This window comes from Gorilla gorilla, chromosome 9 (genome assembly GCF_029281585.2).
Source record: "Gorilla gorilla gorilla isolate KB3781 chromosome 9, NHGRI_mGorGor1-v2.1_pri, whole genome shotgun sequence".
Lineage (NCBI taxonomy): Eukaryota > Metazoa > Chordata > Mammalia > Primates > Hominidae > Gorilla > Gorilla gorilla.
The window spans coordinates 67,836,966-67,861,472 of NC_073233.2; the positions used below are offsets into that span (position 1 = coordinate 67,836,966).

The 24,507-nt window shown below is 40.5% G+C and overlaps 1 protein-coding gene and 1 pseudogene across 2 annotated transcripts; both read left to right on the forward strand.

Moving 5' to 3' along the window:
- Positions 1-2,073: 2,073 nt before the first annotated feature.
- On the forward strand, positions 2,074-16,657 carry MS4A3 (membrane spanning 4-domains A3). Of its 2 annotated transcripts, XM_055355457.2 has the most exons (8): positions 2,222-2,275; positions 5,819-5,947; positions 6,672-6,842; positions 7,994-8,131; positions 9,796-9,852; positions 12,481-12,639; positions 15,084-15,185; positions 15,714-16,644. In XM_055355457.2, the coding sequence occupies exons 3-8, from the start codon at positions 6,687-6,689 to the stop codon at positions 15,741-15,743; spliced, it is 642 nt and encodes a 213-aa protein (XP_055211432.1). In that variant the 5' UTR covers positions 2,222-2,275; positions 5,819-5,947; positions 6,672-6,686; the 3' UTR covers positions 15,744-16,644. The 2 variants fall into 2 exon arrangements, with proteins under 2 accessions (XP_004051308.1, XP_055211432.1); XM_004051260.5 differs by lacking the exon at positions 5,819-5,947 and having other exon boundaries at positions 2,074-2,275; positions 15,714-16,657.
- A 6,104-nt stretch (positions 16,658-22,761) lies between these two features.
- LOC101148001 (14-3-3 protein zeta/delta-like) lies at positions 22,762-23,829 on the forward strand (annotated as a pseudogene).
- The last annotated feature ends 678 nt before the right edge of the window (positions 23,830-24,507 follow it).

Consider the following 24,507-nt stretch of genomic DNA (forward strand, 5'->3'; position numbering starts at 1 on the left):
CACCACCACCAAAAAAAAAAGATGATTATGTCATCTGATGTGATCAGTAGATTATCTGCTTTGTGTTAGTGACTTCACAATGCACACATGTGTCAAAACATGTACAGGGTAAGTATATTAAATTTTTATTTGTGAATCTTCCTTTGAAAGCAGTTTCTCACAATCATTCTCTAAGGAATTGAAGAAAGAGCTCAATCATTTTTATTATTTACTTTGAACTCATGTGAAGATCTTAGTTATTAAGACCTTTACACGCATTCTGTCATTTATACTTTATACCCCAAAGTGGGCACTATGATCTTCAACTTACAAATGGGAGAACCGAAGTCTTAGAGTTTAAGTAACTTCCTTTCATGGCTTTTTCTACATCTCCAAATTCAAAAAGAGCATGTTGAAAGCATCCACTCTTTCCTTCCACTTCTTCAGATTTCTTTCTCTTCTTCGCTGAAGGCATTTTCTTGTCATCTCTTTCTTCTTCAGTATTCCATTTGCAATGGTTCTGGATAAAACGGGGAGGGAAGGATCTTATCTTTACCACCTTCCTTTTGGCTATTTCCTTCTGACTTCTGTCTCTGTCTCTGTCTTCTCTTTCTTCAGTCCCTTCCTTTGCTCCTAAATGTAGACCCTGGAGAGCCGCTGCCCTAGGGCTCAGGTGCCAGCTCTCTTAGCAGAAGCACCTGTGCAGAAATTTTCTGGCAACTGGGCCCCTGCTCACTTCATATTCACAATCTCTGCCCCACACACTATGTTTTGGTCTTGGTAACTGGCCCTCTTTCTCTTTCCTGTGATCACGTCCCCACTGACGCTCCTGTTTGTAGGACTAGGACCTTGCTTTCCTTGCTGTGAACATTCTTCTCTGTCTCACAGACTCCCCTGGGGCATGGATCAGGGGCTGTGCCCTCATTCTTTCTCTCAGGCCTGGCCCTGTGACCTTCATAAGGATTGTGGTTTGAATCTTCACGTTACCTACTTCCTTACTCCTTGTCACTTGGCTCTGATCTTTCTATTACCTATTTTAGGACATTTATTTAGGATAAGCATATAATTTGGCCACTTTTGAAACCGAAAGGAGGCCAGGCGCGATGGCTCATGCCTGTAATCCCAGCACTTTGGGAGGCTGAGGCAGGTGAATCACCTGAGGTCAGGAGTTCGAGACCAGCATGACCAATATGGTGAAACCCTGTCTCTACTAAAAATACAAAAATTAGCTGGGCGTGGTGGTGCATGCCTGTAGTTGCAGCTATTCAGGAGGCTGGAACAGGAGAATTGCTTGAACCCGGGAGGCGGAGGTTGCAGTAAGCCAAGATCGCACCATTGCATTCCAGCCTGGATGACAGAGCGAGACGCCATCTCAATAAACAAACGAAACAAACAAATACGAAAAACCTAAAAAAACCAAAAAACAAAAAAGAAACTGAAAGGAGGGGTGTTCACAATCATATTAGGATAACAGGCACACTTCGGGCTTCACCATTGTACAAAACAGAGATTTTGCACAGGGCTTTTCCAGTTAAATTTTAGGAAAGCTGGGTAACATTTCTATACCATAGTTTTCTCTACCATAACATCGGGTTAATACTAGTACCTGGGTCCTGGGTTATTGTGAGGATGAAATGAATTAACATATGTAAAGCATTCAGAACAATGACCTGTATGTAGTAACAATTTAATACATTGAAACAATAATTAGCATTATTATTATATCTGTGATATTGGGCAAAGTAATTAACCTCTCTAAGCAGGTGAGAATTGAATGTCATCACGCATATAAGGTACATAGCACCGTTGCTGGCACATCATGTAAAATAAGTGCCTGAGTGACCACCTCCCTCCTCCAGATGCTTCTCTTACAGTGTGACTTTGTCTCTTCTTGCTATGCACCTAACACTGTTCTACCCCCATCCCACAACCTCTTCCCACTTGTCTACCCATATTTGTTGCTTGTGTTTCCTGTTCCAACAATGTGTTAAGCAACATCTGAAAGCCAGAAGACAGTTATCCCTCACACCAGTTTCCTAATCATCACTAAGCCCTGGGGAAACACAATGGATCAGTGAGGCCCCAAATGCAGATGTGATTAGCACACTGGTCAGTCAGCCCGCAAAACACTTTCACCAAGTCCTCTAAAGTGTTGCATAAGGCAAAGATAACGTTAAGTCTGTGGAGGCTTCCGTTATCGGGAAAAGTTGCTGTAGTGATCTTTTCTGAGTGTCTCCTACTTGTGACAAGGTGGACTTGGGAGGAAAGCCGTCTGCCAAAGCCTGAAGCCTCCAAGGTATAGATTCCCCCTCTATAGACATTCCCCTTTCTTTTATATCTTTTGTTAAAATGCCTCCCAGTGGACTACTGGGGATGTCTGCAAAGGTCTCTGTTTGTTTGCTATGTAGAGGTTTGGAACATTTAACTGTGAACATGGCTTCTCTTTAGGATGTGATGATTCCTTTGGAGCCATGATAAAAAGTATTAGACATAATAATACAGCAATTTCTTTGGGAAAATGTGGGTATGGATACACACACATGCACACGCACCTCTTAGGTACATTAAATCCCACTGGCTGCACCTGAGTTTGTCTGCCAGCTCTGATAATGAGGGGTGGTCTCGATATGCCTGAAGTATGGGGTCTGCAAAGTGCATTTTAGCATAGCTCAGGGGACAGTGGAGTGTAATGATAGCTTGAGGTTCTGATTTTTAGCTTCTCAAATTGCTGGCTGTGTGGGCTTGGGAAAGCTACTTAACTTCTTTGCTCCTCAGCTTCTTCATCTGTTAGATGGAAAGGATCATAGCAGTAGTACCCATTCATCTGATGTTGTGAGAACTAAATTAGTAAACATGGATAAAGCCCTTAGAACAAATGCCTGCCACATACTAAGAGCTGGAGAGATGAACTTAACTGGCAGTTTCCTAGAAAATCTACATTTCTCTGATTTTGTGTGTGTGTGTGTGTGTGAGAGAGAGAGAGAGAGACAGAGTCTCGCTCTGTCACCCAGGCTGGAGTGCAATGGCACGATCTCGGCTCACTGCAAACTCCGCCTCATGGGTTCAAACAATTCTCCTGCCTCAGCCTCCTGAGTAGCTGACATTACAGGCGCGTGCTGTCACAACCAGCTAATTTTATGTGTTTTTAGTAGAAACAGGGTTTCACCATGTTAGCCAGGATGATCTCAATCTCCTGACCTTGAGATCCTCCCGCCTCTGCCTCCCAAAGTGCTGGGATTACAGGCATGAGCCACTGCACCCGGACCATTTCTCTGATTTTTTTAACAAATAAATAACGGATTTAACCAAATTTTAGAAAACATAGTTTGTTTCACCTGGAGGCTGAAAATTCTCCGATTATTTTGATTATTTGAAACAAATCAAGTTAAATAATATGGTTAGATATTTGCTCTCTTCAGAAATGCTCTTGGAGTTTCTTGAGATGAGAGGCTCCAGTGCTTGCAGAGGTATTTTCCATTATCATTTATCAGGATGGCTACCTTGGGCTGGACCAAAAGTCTGGTTACTGATTGAACATGTGTGTTAACTGAGTGCTTGCCATCTGATGATTCTGAGCTAGGCACTGGAGTTGCAGTGATGAGTAGACAGCGAGGTAACAGACAAGTATCCAGGCAATTAAAGCTCAGGCTGATTAAGTGGTATGAGAAGGAAAGTTGAGGAAATTTTGAGAGCAACCCAAAGGGGTGCATGCTTCTTCCAGAGTTGGCCAGGACTAAAAACAGCGTCCTGGAAGTATGACATGTGGGCTGAAAATCAGTCCGGAAGGGCCGGGCGCATTGACTCATGCCTGTAATCCCAGCACTTTGGGAGGCTGAGGTGGGTGGATCACCTAGGTCAAGAGTTCGAGACCAGCCTGGCCAACATGGTAAAACCCCATCTCTACTAAAAGTACAAAAATTAGCTGGGTGTGGTGGTGCACGCCTGTAATCCCAGCTACTTGGGAGGCTGAGGCAGGATAATAGCTTGAACCCAGGAGGTGGAGGTTGCAGTGAGCTGAGATCGGGCCTCTGCACTCCAGCCTGGGAGACAGAGCAAAGCTCCAACTCAAAAAAAAAAAAAAAAAAAAAATCAGTCTGGAAGGAGAGCAGAAATTATCCAGGTGAAGCTTGAGGGGACTTGTCTTTCAGGAATGGGGGATAGCACAGAGGATTGAAGACGTTTGAGGGCTTAGAACTTCTGAAGGAAGACAAATCAAGAAAATAAGGCTGGATGGAGTTTTGAGTTAGGGATGGGTGAGGGGTGAGGCGGGAGACGTAGGCGAGAAATTATCTGGTCATAAAGCAGCAACATTCTCCATATTGAATGCATCTTAGTTCATTAGATATTTAATCCAAAATACACACAAATTTCCCAGTGGATAAATTTGAAGTCTTGGCTTTTGGCTATTCTTATTTATACTTTTTGCAGATAATTACGTTAGGAACTCATTCACATAGAGTTTGCTTTAAACTTTATTGATCTTCCCTCACTCTTGGGTTCTGTGCAGTGTTGAACACGGGAGGTTAAGGGTTCCTTGTCATTTCACATTTATCCATATTTAAATACATACAGAATGTAATTTAATCTTGGCATGAAAATCAATATTGGTAGGAAACTTTGATGAAGAGTATTGGTAGCAAAATTTTATGACATTTATAATAAATGTTTTATCAGTATTGGTAGAGAATTTTATGAACTTTTATAGCAATTCCCAGTGTAATAATAAAACATGGCTTGACTCTCACTTTAAGTCAATGCTTAGTAAATTTGTCATCACACTTAAATGAGGGTCATACACACCCCCAGAGTAGAGTATCAGAAAGGTAAACATCCTGAAAGTGGCGTGTATTTAGCTTGACAAAAAATTAAGTTATTAGAAAAATGGATCTAGTATATAATTTGTAACAAAGAGTAGAAATTAAGATACTATACTTTCTTTTTCAATAAAAAGCTTTTATTTTAGGTTTACGGGTACATGTACAGGTTCGTTATATAGGTAAATTCGTGCCACAGGGGTATGTTGTGCAGATTGTCACCCAGGTACTAAGCCTAGTACCCAATAGTTATTTTTCCCGATCTCCTCCCTCCTCTCTCTGATAATCTCCAGTTGTTTTGTTCCCCTCTATGTGTCCATTTGTTCTTAGCATTTAGCTCCCACTTATAAGTGAGAATATGTGGTATTTGGTTTTCTGTTCCTGTATTAGCTTTCTAAGGATAATGGCTTCTACTTCATCCATGTTCCTGCAAAAGACATGATCTCATTCCTTTTCATGGCTGCATAGTATTCCACAGTGTGTATGTACCACATTTTCTTCATCCAGTCTACAAATGATGGACATTTAGGTTGATTCTATGTCTTTGCTATTGTGAATAGTGCTGCAATGAACATTCACGTGCATGTGTTTTATGGTAGAATGATTTATATTAAGATCTTATTCTTAACCCAATCGATAGTTATGGCAGAATACAGCATCATTTTATGTGTTTGTTTATGGTTCATCTCATGCCATCTCCCTCATCAGTTATAAAAGCATATAAGCATTTTACAACTATTTTATGTAGCAGGGTACTATGAATTAGGAAGTTATCTTGCCCAACATTCAGAAGTCCAATGTAAGCATTCTGTGTGTACTTTAGTGATACATATTTTTTAGCTGTAATGATTGAGGTGGTTGTTTTGTGACCCTTATATATATACAAACTTGAAGTCCTTTTTGTCAGAAGGCAGAGTATAAGTTAAAAGCTGATACCACCTGTTCACAGGTTAAGAATTCCGTACATTATCAAAGTCAACTCTCGCAATGTTAATATAAAATTAAAATTATTCCCATTTTTACAGAAGTGAAAACTGAGGTTCCCACTACAAGGTCATGCAACTAGTAAGTGATGAAATCTGGATTTGAATTGGAATCTTCCATAGTGCTTAAACTCTGAAAACTGAGGTTCCCATTACAAGGTCATGCAACTAGTAAGTGATGAAATCTGGATTTGAATTTGGATCTTCCATAGTGCTTAAACTCTACCATGCTATGTTGATACTCAGAAAGACGTCTTCTATATAGTGCTATATAATGTGGTGATTTGAAAAATATTGGACCTTAGAGTAGAATGTTTTTAGTAAAATCTGAAATGATTTATAAGCCATATGAGTTTGGGTAAGTTTCTCAGTCTCTCTATACCTCAATTTTTTTCATCTGTGAAATGGGAATAATAATAATATTATAAGAGGATTAAGTATATTAATACATTCACAGCATCCAGACAGTGCTTGGCATATAGTAATAAGTACTAAATAAATGACACCTACTATTATTACTGGAATGTGACTAAAGCCATTATTCTTATAAAGAGACCACTGCTCAGAGAAACCATATGTCTGGTTGCCCTTGACTGACTTGAAGAAAGGCAGGGACTATATCTCAGTGCATGCAAAATGAGAAAGAAATTGCTCTTTACCATTCCAAAGTTAAGTGAAGCACCAAGGCCTACTACAATGACCCGATGATGTCTACTACTCCAAGGCAAGACAGAATTGAATATTGTACAAACTCTGTTACTCTGCCCTGGTGTCCCATTTGTGGAGAGTCATTGTAATGTATGGACAGAATTGAACCCTTCTGTAACACTCAAAATTTTAGTAGCTAGTGGAAAAAGGGAAAGCATGAAGGCTTTGGATTTCTTTTCTATCACAGCCATAAACAACCCCAATGGCCTCCCACGAAGTTGATAATGCAGAGCTGGGGTCAGCCTCTGCCCGTGGTACCCCAGGCAGTGAGGCGGGACCAGATGAGCGGAATACTTCTGTCTACCAGCCCATAGATGGATCACCAGATTATCAGAAAGCAAAATTACAAGTTCTTGGGGTAAGTCAGCCTTAGTTTAAACACTGATTTAAGAGGGAAGAAAATAAATACAGTTGACCTGTGAATAATGTGTGTTTGAACTGTGAGGATTCCCTTACATGTGGATTTCTTCCACCTCTATTTGCCATCCCGAGACAGCAAGAACAACCCCTGCTCTCCCTCTTCTTCCTCAGTCTATTCAACGTGAAGAGGATGAGGATGAAGACCTTTATGATAATCTATTTCCACTTAATGAATAGTAAATACATTTTCTCTTTCTTATGATTTCCTTAAGGTTTTTAGTTTCTCTAGCTTATTGTATATAATATGTCACATACAAAATATGTGATAATCGACTGTTTATATTAATAGTAAGACTTCTGGTCAACAGTAGGCTATTAGTAGTTAAGTTTTTGGGAAGTCATAAGTTTTACGTGGATTTACCACCATGAAGGGGTGGGCATTCCAAACCCCAATGTTGTTCAAGAGCCAACTGTATCATGTAGAAAACCTTGCTTATGCTGAGAAGGAGGAAATTCTGAGTTATTTATCACTGCCTTAATAATGGTTGGAGAAAAGACAGGGACTTCTTATAGATCTGGGGAGCAGAAATGCAAAGGCATTTTCTCATGGTAGAAAACATCAAACCTTGGAGAACAGATTCCAAGACCCTTCATTTTTTGTTTTGTGCCTTTTGACCAGCCATTTGAGGAGGCTGAGCTCTATGAAGCTTATATTCTATATTTTAAATTTAAAAATTGGGTTGAGAGAAGGGTTAAAAATTGGGTTGAGAGAAAGGCTGAGTAGGATATGGCTTATCCTCTGTCTGCCTTCATCATATTATGATGCAAAAGCATGCTGGGAAGAGACTTTGACTCCATCTACCTTACCAATCATGTCTGTTTTACTCTCTTGCCATTTTCTGAGAGGAGTTCGTGAGAATGAACAGAAATGTGGGGGAGAGGTGAAGACGAAATGCTGCCACTGGAATTGGTGTGGATAGCGTGGAATAAAAATCTCTTTCAGATAAGCTCTTGTTCTGTTAATTTAGGCTTGACACTTTAACCGTTTCAAGCACCGACATCTCCTTTCTGAGGAAAATTAAAATGGCCTGTTTTCAGTGTCCACTTTAGTATATGACTGTTACGCCTTTTTCCCCTTTCTTCTTTCAGGCCATCCAGATCCTGAATGCAGCAATGATTCTGGCTTTGGGTGTCTTTCTGGGTTCCTTGCAACACCCATACCACCTCCAAAAGCACTTCTTTTTCTTCACCTTCTACACAGGCTACCCGATTTGGGGTGCTGTGTTTGTGAGTATTCATACTCCCCTGGCTGTATGTTATTTCTTAGATACCACTGCTGGAGATGTGTTTGATGACAAAAATATTGTTTGTAGGTTATTGGAAGGTTGCATGCTGTGGTTTTGATTCGCAATTCTTGATATAAACAATTAGAGACAATAAACTCTTTTTTATTTTTTAATTTAATTAATTAATTAATTTATTTTTTGAGACAAGGTCTCGATCTGCCATCCAGGCTGGAGTGCAGTGGCATGATCTCTGCCCACTGAAACCCTCTGCCTCCCCAGTTCAAGTGATTCTCTTGCCTCAGTCTCCTGAGTGGCTGGGATTACAGGCATGCACCACCATGCCCAGCTAATTTTTGTTTTTGTATTTTTAGTAGAGACAGAGATTCACCATGTTTTCCAGGATGGTCTCGAACTCCTGACCACAAGTGGTCCTCCCAGCTTGGCCTCCCAAAATGCTGGAATTGCCAGGCATGAGCCCTGATGCCAGGCCAAAAATCTCTTTCTGATTAAGAGAAACCACATTTGCCAAGTACAAATGAAGTCCTAAAAATTATCTTATATATAACTATGTGTTACATTTATAGATACTTAAAAAATTGAATGAAAAATGGGTATTGATGAATTGCCTTGTGGTACAGCAGAGAGTCCTGGCTTGAGAGTTAAGAAATTTGTCTGCTGATTACTGTCTGAAAGTCAGAAGAATCATTTCCATTATCTGGGTCAACATTCAATCAGAAGAAATAGGGGTGATTTTAAAATGTATTCATTCAGCTTTGATTATTTATTACTTCCCTGATGGTTCATTTTTAAAAAGTGAATGATATGTTTGTTGGCCATTTGTATATCTTCTTTTGAGAATTGTCTATTCATGTCCTTAGCCCATTTTTTGGTGGGATTTTTTGTTTATTTCTTGGTGATTTGTTTGGGTTCATTGCAGATTCTGGATATTAGTCCTTTGTTAGATGTATAGATTGTGAAGATTTTCTCCCACTCTATGGGTTGTCTGTTTACTCTGCTGACTGTTCCTTTTGCCGTGCAAAAGCTCCTTAGTTTAATTAGGTCCCAGCTATTTATCTTTGATTTTATTGCATTTGTTTTTGGCTTCTTCGTCATTAAATCCTTGCATAAGCCATTATCCTAAGTGAAGTAACTCAGGAGTGGAAAATCAAACATCATATGTTCTCACTTATAAGTGGGAGCTAAGCTATGAGGATGCAAAGGCATAAGAATGACACAATGGACTTTGGGGACTCAGGGGGAAAGGTGGGAAGGAGGTGAGGGATAAAAGGCTACAAATTATGTGCAGTGTATACTGTTTGGGTGATGGGTGCACCAAAATCTCACAAATTACCACTAAAGAACTTATTCATGTAACCAAACACCACCTGTTCCCCAATAACGTATGGAAATAAAAAAATTTAAAAAAATAAAATGAATAAAACTAATTGCATGGAAAGATTAAATAAATAAATAAATAAATAAAGAAAGAAAGAAAGAAAGAAAGAAAGTGAGCAGCATCAAGTACAATTCTGTGTCCTAGGATGTGAATTTAAAAAGGAGGTTTGTATGACTATTGCTGGATATCTGCTAACTGAGGGAGGACCAAGAAGAAAATGGTTAAGACTTAATATTCCTTTATCTGTTTTACTTCCTGTTTTCAAACAGTTCTGTAGTTCAGGAACCTTGTCTGTTGTAGCAGGGATAAAACCCACAAGAACATGGGTAAGTAGCACTTCCTCTTTTTCTATGATCAGAGGAGTAGAAATATATTATTCATAAACAGTAGGACAGTAAGTGTCCATGAATACAACTGAGACACTGAGTATCATTTAATGCACAAAAAATTGGTTTTCTTAACGTATTCAGATGGTAGGTCAGCAGAAGATCACATACATTGTGAGGATGCATTCCTGGGATGCTTGCTCTTAATATTGGTGAACTTGAAGCTTAGAAAAAGTCTTCTTGATTTTTATGTGTTGTCAAGTTTGACCAATTCTAATTATTTGGAAGTAAGAACTCCCACCGCTAACTAGTTTGACAACTGAAAGTCCAAACTTCTATTCTAAACAACTGCTAAGTCTCTATGATGTGTTCTTAGTGAGTCACGTAGCCACTGATACTCCACTTTCCTACTCCATTCATTCACTTTCCCTCCTCCATGGATAGCTATTTTACCATTTTACTGTATCCTCAAACACCAATCCCACTTCTGTCATCCTTACTCTCTGCTGATGATTTTTCTGTCTCTTCTGAGAAAACTGAAGCCATTAGAAGAGAATTTTCAGACCTCCACTACTAATGGACTAGATCTGTACCAATGTATTTTTTTCTTCTAGCCTCTTACCATAGGAAAATTTTGTGATTTTCTTTAAAGCTGATCTCCCTACATGAGTATAAGATTCCATTCTTTTTTCCCCCACACAAGTGCATCACTTTAATTTGTGTTTCTCTGCTATATATGTATTTTTCAAGTCTCACTCTGTCACCCAGATGGCAGTGCAGTGGTGTGGTCACAGCTCACTACAGCCTCCACCTTCCAGGGCTCATGCAATCCTCCCACCTCAGCCTCTCACATAGCTGGCACTACAGGTGTGTGCCACCATCCCTGGCTAATTTCTGTCTTTTTTTTTTTTTTTTTTTTTTGTAGAGACAGGATCTTGCCATGTTGCCCAGGCTGGTCTCAAAATCTTGGGCTCAAGCAGTCCTCCTGCCTCAGCCTCCCAAAAGGCTGGGGTTACAGGCGTGAGTTACCTTGCCCCATCTCTAATCAGCATGTAAACATCCAGTTACTGTTCTCAACTTAAAAACAAAACAAAACAAGAAAACCTTGACATTATTTCTCCCTGCTAGGGACAGGCACAATTTGTATTTTCCTTCTGTAGCTAAACTCCTTCAAAGGAATCATCATGTTCTTTCTCTGATTTCCATCTACCGGTTTGAATCAAACCCACTTCAATAAGACTTTATTTTATTCCCTACTATCCTTCTGTAACTGCTGTCTTTAAGATCACTGAAAACTTCCGCCCTGCTAAAACAACGGTCAACTCTTGATCCTCATCTAACTTAAGCTATGAGTAGCATTTAGCATAGTTAGTCTCCCACTCCTCCTTCCAGGAATTTCCTCACTTGGCTTCCAGCATACATTGCTTGGCTGGTTTTCCTCCCATCTTTTGCTTTCTCCATCTCAGTCTCCTTTCCTGGTTCCTCTCCTTGTCTCTGACCTTTTAATGTTCTGGTGCCCCAGAGCTGAATTCTTTGCCACCTGCTCTCTCAATCCATACGTACTTCTTCTGTGATCTCACACATTCTTATGACTTCAAGTAATAGCTGTATGCCCACAACCCTGAAATAAGTATTTCCAGCCCAGGTGTCTCTCCTGATCATCAGACTGGCATGTAAAGATCCAAAGCTCAACTCCCAGTCTTCTTCCTCAAACCTTCTCCTCATGTCAGCTGATGGGAATGTCATCATTCCAGATTCCCAGACCAAACACCGTAGAATAACCCAGAGTCTTCTTTCTTTCACAATCCTGAATCCTATTTATCAGCAAATAATGTTGGCTCTACTTTCAAGCTATTATTATATCCAGTTTTGACCTTTTCTTATCTTTCTATTGATGACATTTCATCCAATCCACCTTGTCTCTCCTAATTGGGCTTCTAGCTTTTATCGTTGAACTTCTCTTTGCCTTGCTAGAAACAGTGATCCCTTGAAACCATAAAGCCAAGTATATCATTTATTTGCTCCAAATCCTTCATTGGCTTTGTATTTTTCTTAGAGTTAGAAACAAGTTCCTTTTCATGATCTGCAGAGCCCTACATGATTTGGCTCTCTGTTAACTTTCCTTCTTCTTCATTTCCTAGTATTGACTACGTGCCTCCAACGCCCTTGACCCCTTTGCTGCCCCAGAAGATTCTGGCCTCAGGATTTTGAGTGTTTCCCTAATTGCAAGGATATTCCCCCAGATATCCTCCTGGCTGGCACCCACAGCTCTTTCATGCCTCTCCCCAGTGTCATTTCTATTTAATATCATGAACCCCCACTCCTCTCTTTGGATTCCCAGATTCTCCTTATCCCATTCTGTTAGCCCCTAGTACTTAATCACTTTCAAAAATATTATGTAATTTACCTATAGTATGTTTACTTTTTTCTTTGTTTTTATTGCTAGAATATAAGCTCCATGGAGGGTGGGGGACAGAAATCTTTCTTTGGTCATTGATGTTAGCCTCGCATCTAGGGTATCAATGGGTGTGTAAACAATATTCAATCAATGTTTGTTTCAATGAATTGTTGCCAAAGGAATGAAGTATGTGCTGCATATATTAATTGAAAATTCTTATTCTTTTTTAGATACAGAACAGTTTTGGAATGAACATTGCCAGTGCTACAATTGCACTAGTGGGGATTGCTTTTCTCTCACTAAATTTAGCAGTTAATATCCAGTTATTAAGGAGTTGTCAGTTTTCAGAGTCACCGGACCTATGCAATTACATGGGCTCCATATCAAATGTATGTTTCTGAAAAATATGTATAAGTATAAAATATTTCAAACAATCCAGGATGTACAGAAAAATAATATATCAGGCACCAATGTGCCATAATTTGAATCTTTTTTTTTTTTTTTTTGAGACGGAGTCTCGCTCTGTCGCCCAGGCTGGAGTACAGTGGAGTGATCTCGGCTCACTGCAAGCTCCGCCCTCCTGGGTTCACAGCATTCTCCTGCCTCAGCCTCCCGAGTAGCTGGGACTACAGGCGGCCACCACCATGCCCAGCTAATTTTTTGTATTTTTTTAGTAGAGACGGGGTTTTACCGTGTTAACCAGGATGGTCTTGATCTCCTGATCTTGTGACCCACCCGCCTCGGCCTCCCAAAGTGCTGGGATAAGGGGCGTGAGCCACCGCGCCCATCCCATAATTTGAATCTTGGGTCTGTCGCCTATTTGCTTTATAATGAAGGGCAAATTAGATAATCCCTTGAATTTTCTCATTTTTGAAATGAGGATAACAATAGTACCCGTCTCATAGGATTGATGTGAGTATTTAAAAAGTTAACATATGATAAGCAATTAAAACAAGGCTTAGCATATCATGATACACAATTATTATTACCACAACTACTACTATTACACTCCCCAGAGAGATTTTTTTTAAAGTTTCATTTCACCGGGCGCGGTGGCTCACGCCTGTAATCCCAGCACTTTGGGAGGCCGAGGCGGGCGGATCACGAGGTCGAGAGATCGAGACCACCCTGGCCAACATGGTGAAACCCCGTCTCTACTAAAAATACAAAAAAAAAAAAATTAGCCAGGCATGGTGGCAGGCGCCTGTAATCCCAGCTACTTGGGAGGCTGAGGCAGGAGAATCACTTGAACCCGGGAGGCGGAGGTTGCGGTGAGCCGAGATTGCGCCATTGCACTCCAGCCTGGGCAAAAGAGTGAAACTGTCTCAAAAAATAAAAAAATAAAAAAATAAAGTTTCATTTCATATCTCCTTGCTTAATAAAACAAACTTGAGAGATTTACAACTTTCTCTGCAATCTGGAATGTTCAAATAATGACTTGAAGTTTTGAAGGACTACGCTTTAGAATGAAATGAGCATGGTGTTTTCAAAGGAAAGCTCTTTAATAACCTTACCTTTTTTTTTTTTTTTGAGACGGAGTCTTGCTCTGTCACCCAGGCTGGAGTGCAGTGGCGCCATCTCGGCTCACTGCAAGCTCCGCCTCCCGGGTTCACGCCATTCTCCTGCCTCAGCCTCCCGAGTAGCTGGGACTACAGGTGCCCGCCACCACGCCCGGCTAATTTTTTGTATTTTTAGTAGAGACGGGGTTTCACTGTGTTAGCCAGGATGGTCTCGATCTCCTGACCTCGTGATCCGCCCGCCTCTGCCTCCCAAAGTGCTGGGATTACAGGCATGAGCCACCGCGCCCGGCCAACCTTACCAATTTTTTAAAAATTTGTGTTCAGGTACTCTACCTCTTCTGAAGTCTACTTAGAAATTAATATTTTCCTTTGGAATTATCCATTTCATCCCAGTGATCTATGAACTGTTAATTGCAGACTCACTCCTAAGCTTCCTGTTTTCTTTTTATTATTATTATTATACTTGAAGTTCTAGGGTACATGTGCACAACGTTCAGGTTTGTTACATATGTATACATGTGTCGTGTTTGTGTGCTGCATCCATTAACATGTCATTTACATTAGGTATTTCTGTTAATGCTATCCCTCCCCCAGCCCCCCACCCCACGACAGGCCCTGGTGTGTGATGTTCCCCGCCTTGCGTCCAAGTGTTCTCATTGTTCAGTTCCCACCTATGGGTGAGACACTACTTATGGAAGTTTGTGTTCTCATTTTCTTTATTACATTTTTAATGATCTAAATTTATATTTGTCGGAGCCTGATTTTTCTGTGAATTTGGAGGTATTTTTCCTCCAGGGATATATTGTATTGGTTGCTTCTAGGTGCCTCAGTAACAATAGTAGAATCATTAGCCCAACAATTTTATTTTTTGTTTATATTAGCTCAGTGTTTAATTTCTAGGGATAATGTAAATGCCTAAACCCCTATGAAGTGCTATTAATGAAATTGTGGAAGGGCCATTTTTGTTCATTTTTCTAAACTGCCTACTCCTCTCCTTAGTTTACTACTATTCAGATTGGAAGATGTTAGTGATAATGTCAGAATTTTGTTTCTACAGCTTCTTCCCCCTGTAGCTACTTCACATGCGTTGACATAGAAATGTGACGCATCTTTCTCTCTAGAGAAAATGTTTTCATGCTTTTAGATTGAGATACTATCTCTTCTACAGTGTTATGTGTGTCTGTCTTTAATTTATGGTTCACTTTGTTCCACTTTACGGGAGGGAGATGTTGTAGTCTGGTTTCCTGCTGACATTTTTTTTTTAACCTCTGGATGTTGCCACTGGGTTTGATATAAGGCATCATATCCCCTAGGGCATGGTGTCTCTACTGCTGATTCTCACCTCGCTGGAATTATGCGTAACCGTCTCTACCGTAGCCATGTGGTGCAATGCAAACTGCTGTAATTCAAGAGAGGTGAGATTTTTCAAATGATTAATCATTCACGTGGTCTCAAAGCCTCCCTATAGGGTTTGAAGTTGTTTCTGATGCTTAGAAATAAACCTTTATGTGGTAATGATTTGTGGAGTTCCCGGAATTAGAGATTGTATGAATGTTAGAGATGGAATGAAGGGTAGAAAAGAATTTGGATGTGAAAATGCAAGAGGAAATACTGTACTTGATATATAAGAGCATACTTTCTTATACAGCTGTAATTAAGTTTTATTATTTTCTTATAACTTGTAACTTTCTACTTGTATGACCTAGGAAAAATTAATAATTCTTTCTAAATTTTAGATATATTAACTGTAAAATGAAAATAATATTTTCATTCTCTTCTAATGTTTGTTGTGAGTACTGTGTATATAATCTTTACGGCATTTGGCACAGTAAACATCAATGAATGGATTTTATTGTTGATGATTATGATGATAACAGGAAGGGATGGGAGGAGAAGGAGATAATGATCCTGTTCTTGGACATTAATGTTGTTTTATTTTCTAGGAAATTTCCTCACCTCCCAATTCTGTGTAATCAAGAATACCTCCTTATGAAAATAATTCTGAGAGCATGAATATTTGACCTTAAATCTCCAGTGACTCAGAGCTTCACCCACAAACTCAGGAGAACATGAGCCTGTTCGTAAAGCTCAATCCTTCTATCATGGCACCAATCACAAGAACCTTGGACGTTTGACTGACTCTATCCTTTCTCTCCTAACTATAAATCCTATTTGTGTGTCGTGGGTATGGAAGGACAGATATATTTCTTTAGGCATTCTTTAGGCATTCTTGGATATCTGCAACTTCTATGATCATTACTCCAAAGTTGTTTCCAGAAATTGGTTCTATTTCTTCTTATCCACCTACTCCATTGCTTTATGAGGTTTAAGGAAGGAAGGCGGTATAATCCCTATTCAATATATTTTTTCTAAAATCCAACTTCTGACCGCCCAGTAGGAAGAAAAATGAGACATTTTTTCCATTACAGAGAAATGCTTCTTGACTTTAACATCAGCATTATAAAAAGTGTCAAATAAAAAATTACCATCATTATCATTAAAATAAATTTTCACTGTATTTGAGATGGGAGGGTTAAGGCTCAGGGATTTTATTTCAGTGAACTGCTGGAACTCACACATGCCCTGATATGTAAATGATGATTTATGTTGGTGAGTCTGAGAGCAAGCCCAAATGTGTTCTTCAAAGGACAATGGGAAACTGTAAAGTAGAGAACTAAAGAATAAGGCCTTTAGAATCTGACACATCTGGGTTCAAATTCTGAAACTGTCACTTATTACCTGTATGAACATGGGCAAATTATCTAATCTCTCTGATCTATTTTTCCTCATCTGTAAAATAGGTGTAATAATAACAACTACTTTGTCAGTTGCTCTGAGGGTTAAATGAAAATAAAAAGAAAATGTGAAACAGCACCACAGGTACTTGATAATGATGTTGCTGTTGTTGTTGGTCTTGCTGTTGCTGGTGAAAGCTAAGGTGGGATTGTGGTCAGATGTGCTGGAGAGATACAGTGGAAAACTTACTTACACTTCCACTGTGGCTCGTCGTATAACCTCCAACAACTCCAATAGCCATCTTTTCAAGGTGGCAATGTGGTGTGAAAACTTCCCTCAGTTCCTCGTTTATAAATCTGCTAAAGCACTTATATTTCTCATTCATAAATATCCAAGAAAAATAAAATTTATGAATAAGAAATATAAGCACTTATTGTGTCCATAAATTTATACCAATAATTTATTTTTAGTTACATGTATATCATATGTGCAAAGGTTCTTTTCTACCACTTGTTGCCTACTTATATAATAATTATTTCTTTATTTTTTAATCCATTCTGTGGCGGGATAATTAAGGAACCAGAGAGACTGAGGGGTTGAGGAGGAATTATTTAATTATTTAGGTGCACCGACCCAGTCGGATTAACATCCAAAGGACTGAGCCCCAAACAAAGAGTCCGGTTACCTTTTAAGCATTTTGTGGGGCGGGGGAAGATCTGTGCAGGGGGAAGCATATTACAGAAGTGAGAAACAAAGTCAGTTATTCAATTAAGACATGTATTACATTATTTCTTATTTTTTCAAGGAAAAACATGTTTTATGACTCGAGTTTATCTGCCTAGTGACCCTGCACCTGCACAGCTAGAGAAATAGGGTCTTCACAATGCCTGGGAAAGGGAGAGATAAGGCTCACTAGCCACAGAAAAACAGGCAGTTAATTTTAAAGGACTCCAGCTCTTTCTCTTCTTCAGGGGGAATTGGGTTTCTCTTACATACAACCGAGCTTTTGCTTACACATTCTTTAATTTCTTTTAATTCCTGTTCTAATTCAACAATCATTTAGGGAGTGCCTACAGTGTGTCACGTATTGTGCTAAGAGCTTGGCATATAATAGAGAATGATGCAAAATCTCTGCTCTTAAGTTGCTTGTAGTGGGAGATACAGACCCCTAGAAACACACAAGGGCTCTCATAGGAAGAGTATAGGAATCTTGAGAAGCACGTAGGACGAGCTTCTAACCCAGATTAGAAGACATGTCAGTGATAATTTTTTAGAACACTTTTCTTCTCAACTGAGTTCTTAAAGATAACTGAGTGTTAACATGATGGAAGGCAAATGGAAGAAAAGAGGATACATTAAAAGCCTTTAAGTTAGAAAAAATTTTGAATATTCAAAGAATAAACTAGAGACTTTGGTAGGTCTAACTTCAGTGTATAATGGGCAGATGGAAAAATAAAAGTTTGGAGAGAGGTGTACATCACAAGAGATTATAAAATGACAGCACTGTGAATTTTATTTATTTATTTATTTATTTATTTATTTATTTTTTTATTGATCATTCTTGGGTGTTTCTCGCAGAGGGGGATTTGGCAGGGTCATAGGACAATAGTGGAGGGAAGGTCAGCAGATAAACAAGTGAACAAAGGTCTCTGGTTTTCCTAGGCAGAGGACCCTGCGGCCTTCCGAGGTGTTTGTGTCCCTGGGTACTTGAGATTAGGGAGTGGTGATGACTCTTAAGGAGCATGCTGCCTTCAAGCATCTGTTTAACAAAGCACATCTTGCACTGCCCTTAATCCATTTAACCCTGAGTGGACAGAGCACATGTTTCAGAGAGCACAGGGTTGGGGGTAAGGTCATAGATCAACAGCATCCCAAGGCAGAAGAATTTTTCTTAGTACAGAACAAAATGAAGTCTCCCATGTTTACTTCTTTCTACACAGACACAGCAACAATCTGATTTCTCTATCTTTTCCCCACCTTTCCCCCCTTTCCATTCCACAAAACCGCCATTGTCATCATGGCCCGTTCTCAATGCGCTGTTGGGTACACCTCCCAGACGGGGTGGTGGCCGGGCAGAAGGGCTCCTCACTTCCCAGAAGGGGTGGCTGGGCAGAGGCGCCCCCCACCTCCCTCCCAGACGGGGCGGCTGGCCGGGCGGGGGCTGACCCCCACCTCCCTCCCAGACGGGGCGGCTGGCCGGGCGGGGGCTGCCCCCACCTCCCTCCCAGACAGGGTGGCCGCCGGGCAGAGACGCTCCTCACTTCCCAGACGGGGCGGCTGCCGGGCGGAGGGGCTCCTCACTTCTCAGGCCGGGCGGCTGCTGGGTGGAGGGGCTCCTCACTTCTCAGACGGGGCGGCCGGGCAGAGACGCTCCTCACCTCCCAGATGGGGTCGCAGCCGGGCAGAGGCGCTCCTCACATCCCAGACGGGGTGGTGGGGCAGAGGCGCTCCCCACATCTCAGACGATGGGCGGCCGGGCAGAGACACTCCTCACTTCCTAGACGGGATGTTGGCCGGGAAGAGGCGCTCCTCACTTCCCAGACTGGGCCCCCGGGCAGAGGGGCTCCTCACATCCCAGACGGGGTGGTGGCTGGGCAGAGGCTGCAATCTCAGCACTTTAGGAGGCCAAGGCAGGCGGCTGGGAGGTGGAGGTTGTAGCTAGCTGAGATCACACCACTGCACTCCAGCCTGGGCAACATTGAGCACTGAGTGAACGAGACTCCGTCTGCAATCCCGGCACCTCGGGAGGCCGAGGCTGGCGGATCACTCGCGGTTAGGAGCTGGAGACCAGCCCGGCCAACACAGCGAAACCCCGTCTCCACCAAAAAAAATATGGAAACCAGTCAGGCGTGGCGGCGCGTGCCTGCAATCGCAGGCACTCGGCAGGCTGAGGCAGGAGAATCAGGCAGGGAGGTTGCAGTGAGCCGAGATGGCAGCAGTATAGTCCAGCTTTGGCTCGGCATCAGAGGGAGACCGTGGGGAGCGGCAGCGGGAGCGGGAGAGGGAGAGAGCAGCACTGTGAGTTTTAAGAAGCAATTGAAAATGTATGCAGGTTCCAGGCACGGTGGCTCACACCTGTGATCCCAGCACTTTGGGAGGCCGAGATGGGTGGATCACTTGAGATCAGGAGTTTGAGACCAGCTTGGCCAACATGGTGAAATCCCGTCTCTACTAAAAATACACAAATTGGTCATGTGTGGTGGCATGTGCCTGTAATCCCAGCTACTCAGGAGGCTGAGGCAGGAGAATCGCTTGAACCTGGGAGGCAGAGGTTGCAGTGACCTGAGATTGCGCCACTGCACTCCAGCCTGGGCAACAGAGTGAGACTCCATCTAAAAAAAAAAAAAAAAAGAAATTTACACAGGAATGTCCTGAGACTGGCTTATATTGGTTTGTGGAAGTCAATTATAAATTTTCAGGGAGCACAGGTCAACATAGTTTGGGTAGCCTGAAGTTAGCTCTGATGGGAGGATTTACACCACAGAGATGGGGAAAAACCACAAGTTTTAGCATTCATGTGTAGATTTCGCCTGCAGCAAATACTATTGTGTTGTTCAAAAGGTGATTTTGTTTCCCTCATTTCTCCTTTATTTATCATTTAAATGTTTCAGTAAGGAAGATTTGTATCTTCTTTCATTTGTTTATTAAAGTATTTATATTGTTATGTACTCATGAATATTTATATTATTCTTTTGGTTATGAGCAATATTTGTTTTGTTTTTAGCACTTCCATATTTTCTGGAACTACAAGATTCTTCATGTTATTTCACCTGCTACAGACCTAGAATTTTCATTTCTTCGGGGAGCCCTGGTTTCTTTACTTAGAGAACTATATTTAGAAAACCTGACCTGGAGGCAAGATGTGCTCATTGCTACTGTATGTCACTGCTTTTAGGCCCCCTCAGGAGACAAAGCTAAGAAATATATGCATGTACACTGACCCATGCATGCACATGTCTATATTTATTATCATATGTGTGTATGTATCTATCCATCTCTCTCTCTCCATCATGAATTCCTACTGATAAATTCCACTCAAATATGGCCACACAGGGTCCATTCTAGCAACCTCTCAACCTTGCTTATTTATAACCTGTTTTCTGAGTATAATAAATCTGGCAACAATTTCCACAATTTATTTCCTTACCTGTTTAACATTAGTATACATGTAAATTCATTTCAGAATTGCTAACCAGTATTTTTGTGAGAAATAAATTTACCACCTAGAGTACACTGTTTGTGTACAGTTCTTTTTATCCTTAGCTTTAAGGTATGCAGTCAAAGTAGTTTTTTATAGGTACTTAGGCCAGCTCCTTTTAACCTCTACCTCTTTCAGTGAGGTTGGCATGCATTTCTAATGTTGTTTATTTTTCACAGTTTAAATTTCATCCTGCGTTCCATAGGTATCTTGGTGAATTTTTATTTTAAACTAGCCTACAGTAAAGTTCATTATTTGCAAAACATCATTTTATCAGTTTTAATGAAACATAGAGTTATGTATCCACAGTACCATACAAAGCAGTTTCATCATCCTAAGAGTTCCCTTCTGTAATCTCTTGAAAATCAACTTCTCTCCCCACCCCAAACTCTGGTAACAACCAAACTATTTTCCATATTAATAGATATATAGATATAGTCTTTTCATATGATATTCTGGAAAATACTATATCTATATATCTATTCATATGGAGGCAGTAGGGTGAGAAGGAGTGAAGGCAGAGATCCAGTCATAAAGCAATGGGTGTTATGGAATGGATTTCAGAGGATGGTGATATTACTAATAATGCCAATTTGAAAGGTCACTATGGCTGCATTATGAATAACAGCTTTGAGAGGGCTGGTACATAAGTGAATATGTAAAAAAGAAACCCAGTGGTACATAAGTGAATATGTAAAAAAGAAACCCAGTAAGAATGGTATTAACAGTGTAAAGTTGGACAATAATATGAGCTTGGATAACTGCTGTGCCAGTGAAAATCAAACAAGTATACAAAATCAAGATAGTTTTAGAATTGGGAAATTTGAGACAAAAATAATGGTGTTAGGAAAGCTAGATATTTACATGGAACAAAGTGATATTGGACCCTTATACTGTATACACAAATTAACTCAAAATGAATTAGAGACTTCAATGTAAGATCTGAGATGATGAAAATTCTGAAAGAAAACATAGGGAAATCTCCTTGACATTGGTCTTGGCAATAATTTTTTTGATAAGACACCAAAAGCACAGGTGACAAAAGCAAAAATAAATAACTGGAGTCACATCAAACTAAAAAGTTTCTGCATAGCAAAGGAAACTAACAAAATGGAAAGTCAATATATAGAATGGGAGAAAACATTTGCAAGCCATTTATCTGATAAGAGGTAAATATGCAATATATATAAGGAACTCCTACAATTCAGAAGAAAAAAACCACATAACCTTATTTTTAAAAATGGGCAAATGACCTGAATAGACATTTTTCTAAAGAAGACATACACGTGGCCAACAGCTACATAAAACATGCTCAACATTACTAATTACTAGAGAAATACAAATCAAAACCATAATGAGCTATCACCTCACAGCTGTTAGAATAGCTATTATCAAAAAGACCAAAGATAGCAAGTGTTGGCCAGGGTATAGAGAAAAGCGAACGCTTGTGCACTGTTGGTAGGAACATAAATTGGTACAGCCATAGGGAAAACTGTGTGGGGGTTTCTCAAAAAGTTAAAAATAGGTCCAGCAATCCCACTTCTGGTATATATCCAAAGGAATTGAAATCAGTGTGCTGAAGAGATATCTGTACTCCCACGTTCATTGCAGCAATATTTACAATGGCCAAGATATGGAAATATCCTAACTATCCATGAACAGATAAATGGATAAAGAAAATGTGGAATACATATATAATGGAATATATTTTTTAGTGATAAAAAGGAAGGAAATCCTTCCATTTGTGATAACACGAATGGAACTGGAAGTCATTATTCTAAGTGAAATAAGCTAGGCACAGAAAAACAAACACTGTATGAGCTCATTTATTTGTGAAACCCAAAAAAGTTGAACTAATAAAAGCAGAGAGTAGAATGATGATTATCAGAGACTGGGGAGCAGGGGACGGGAGGGAAGTTTGGCCAAAGGGTACAAAACTTCAGTTACAAAATAAACAGGAGCTTTCGAGCAGCGAGATCCAGGGACAAAATCTCAGCTTCCTGCTGCGGCTGCTGCTGCCTAGAGACTGCTGAACCCCTGTCCGTCTACTTCCACCTACTCCGGACACAGAGCATCCAGTCATGGATAAAAATGAACTGGTTCAGAAGGACAAACTGGCGAGTAGGCTGAGCAATATGATGACACTGCAGTCTGCATGAAGTCCCTAACTGAGAAAGGAGGCGAATTATCCAATGAGGAGAGGAATCGTCTTTCAGTTCCTTGTAAAAATGTTGTAGGAGTCTGTAGGTCATCTTGCAGGGTCATCTCAAGTATTGAGCAAAAGACAGAAGGTGCTGAGAAAAAACAGCAGATGCCTTGAGAATACAGAGAGAAAATTGAGAAGGAGCTAAGAGATATCTACAATGATGTGCTATGTACTATGTCTTTTGGAAAAGTTCTTGATCTCCAATGCCTCAGAAGCAGAGAGCAAAATCTTCTATTTAAAAATGAAGGAGGGCTGGGTGTGGTGGCTCACGCCTGTAATCCCAGCCCTCTGGGAGGCCGAGGCGGGCGGATCACGAGATCACAAGTTCGAGACCAGCTTGGCCAATATGGTGAAACCCCATCTCTACTAAAAATACAAAAATTAACCGGTCATGGTGGCACGCGCCTGTAGTCTGAGCTACTCAGGAGGTTGAGGCAGAAGCATCGTTTGAACCCAGGAGGCGGAGGTTGCAGTGAGCCAAGACTGCGCCATCGCCCTCCAGCCTGGCGGAGGGAGCAATGCTCCATTTCAACAACAACAACAACAACAAAAAGAGACTACTATTTTTACTTGGCCTGAGGCTGCTGCTGGTTATGACACAAAAGGGATCCTAGATCAGTCACAACAAGCATACCAAGAAGCTTGTGAAATCACCAAAAAGGAAATGCAACCAACAGATCCTATCAGATTGGGTATGGCCCTAAACTTCTCTGTCTTCTATTATGAGCTTCTGAACTCCCCAGAGAAATCTCATTCACTTGTAAAGGCAGCTTTTGATGAAGCCCTTGCTGAACTTGATACATTAAGTGAAGAGTCATACAAAGATCGCCTGCTAATGCAGTTACTGAGAGACAACTTGACACTGTGGACATTGGATACTCAAGGAGACGAAACTGAAGCAAGAGGAAGAAAAAGTTAACCAGCCCTCCAACTTTTGTCTGCCTCATCCTAAAATTTACACAGTAGACCATTTGTCATCCATGCTGTCCCACAAATAGTTTTTTGTTTAGCTTTATGACAGGTTTATGTGTATTGCAGCAATATTCAGAATGGCCAAGATATGGAATTTCTATTTAAATTTTAATATTTCCCGTGTGGTTTTTATGTTTAATATTAGAAGATTAGAGCCAGTCAACATTTAGGGAGTTATCTTTTTTCATCTTGAGATGGCAAATATGGGGATGTGGAATTTTTATACAAGTTATAAATGTTTGGCATAGGACTTTTGGTACATTGTGACTTCACAATGGCCAGAGTTAAAACTGCTTCCATGTCTGAGTGAAGAAAACTGCTTACATATTGATTTGTCCCCATGGGGAATAAAAGGGATAATTCGTTCCAGTCACAGATAGTGTAACTGTGGGTACTTTAAGGTCTGGAGCACTTACAAGGCTGTGGTAGAAACAGATATGCTATGGATATCACATGTTAAACCACATATATCTGCAGAATACTCAATCTCAACATGCACACCTTTGACTACAGCTGCAGAAGTGCTCCTTTAGACAGAGCTGAGACCAATTTACTCTGGATATGGGCAGAAGTGGTTTATATTCCATATTTGTAAAGTTCACTGCTGTTTGCTTTCATTATTTTT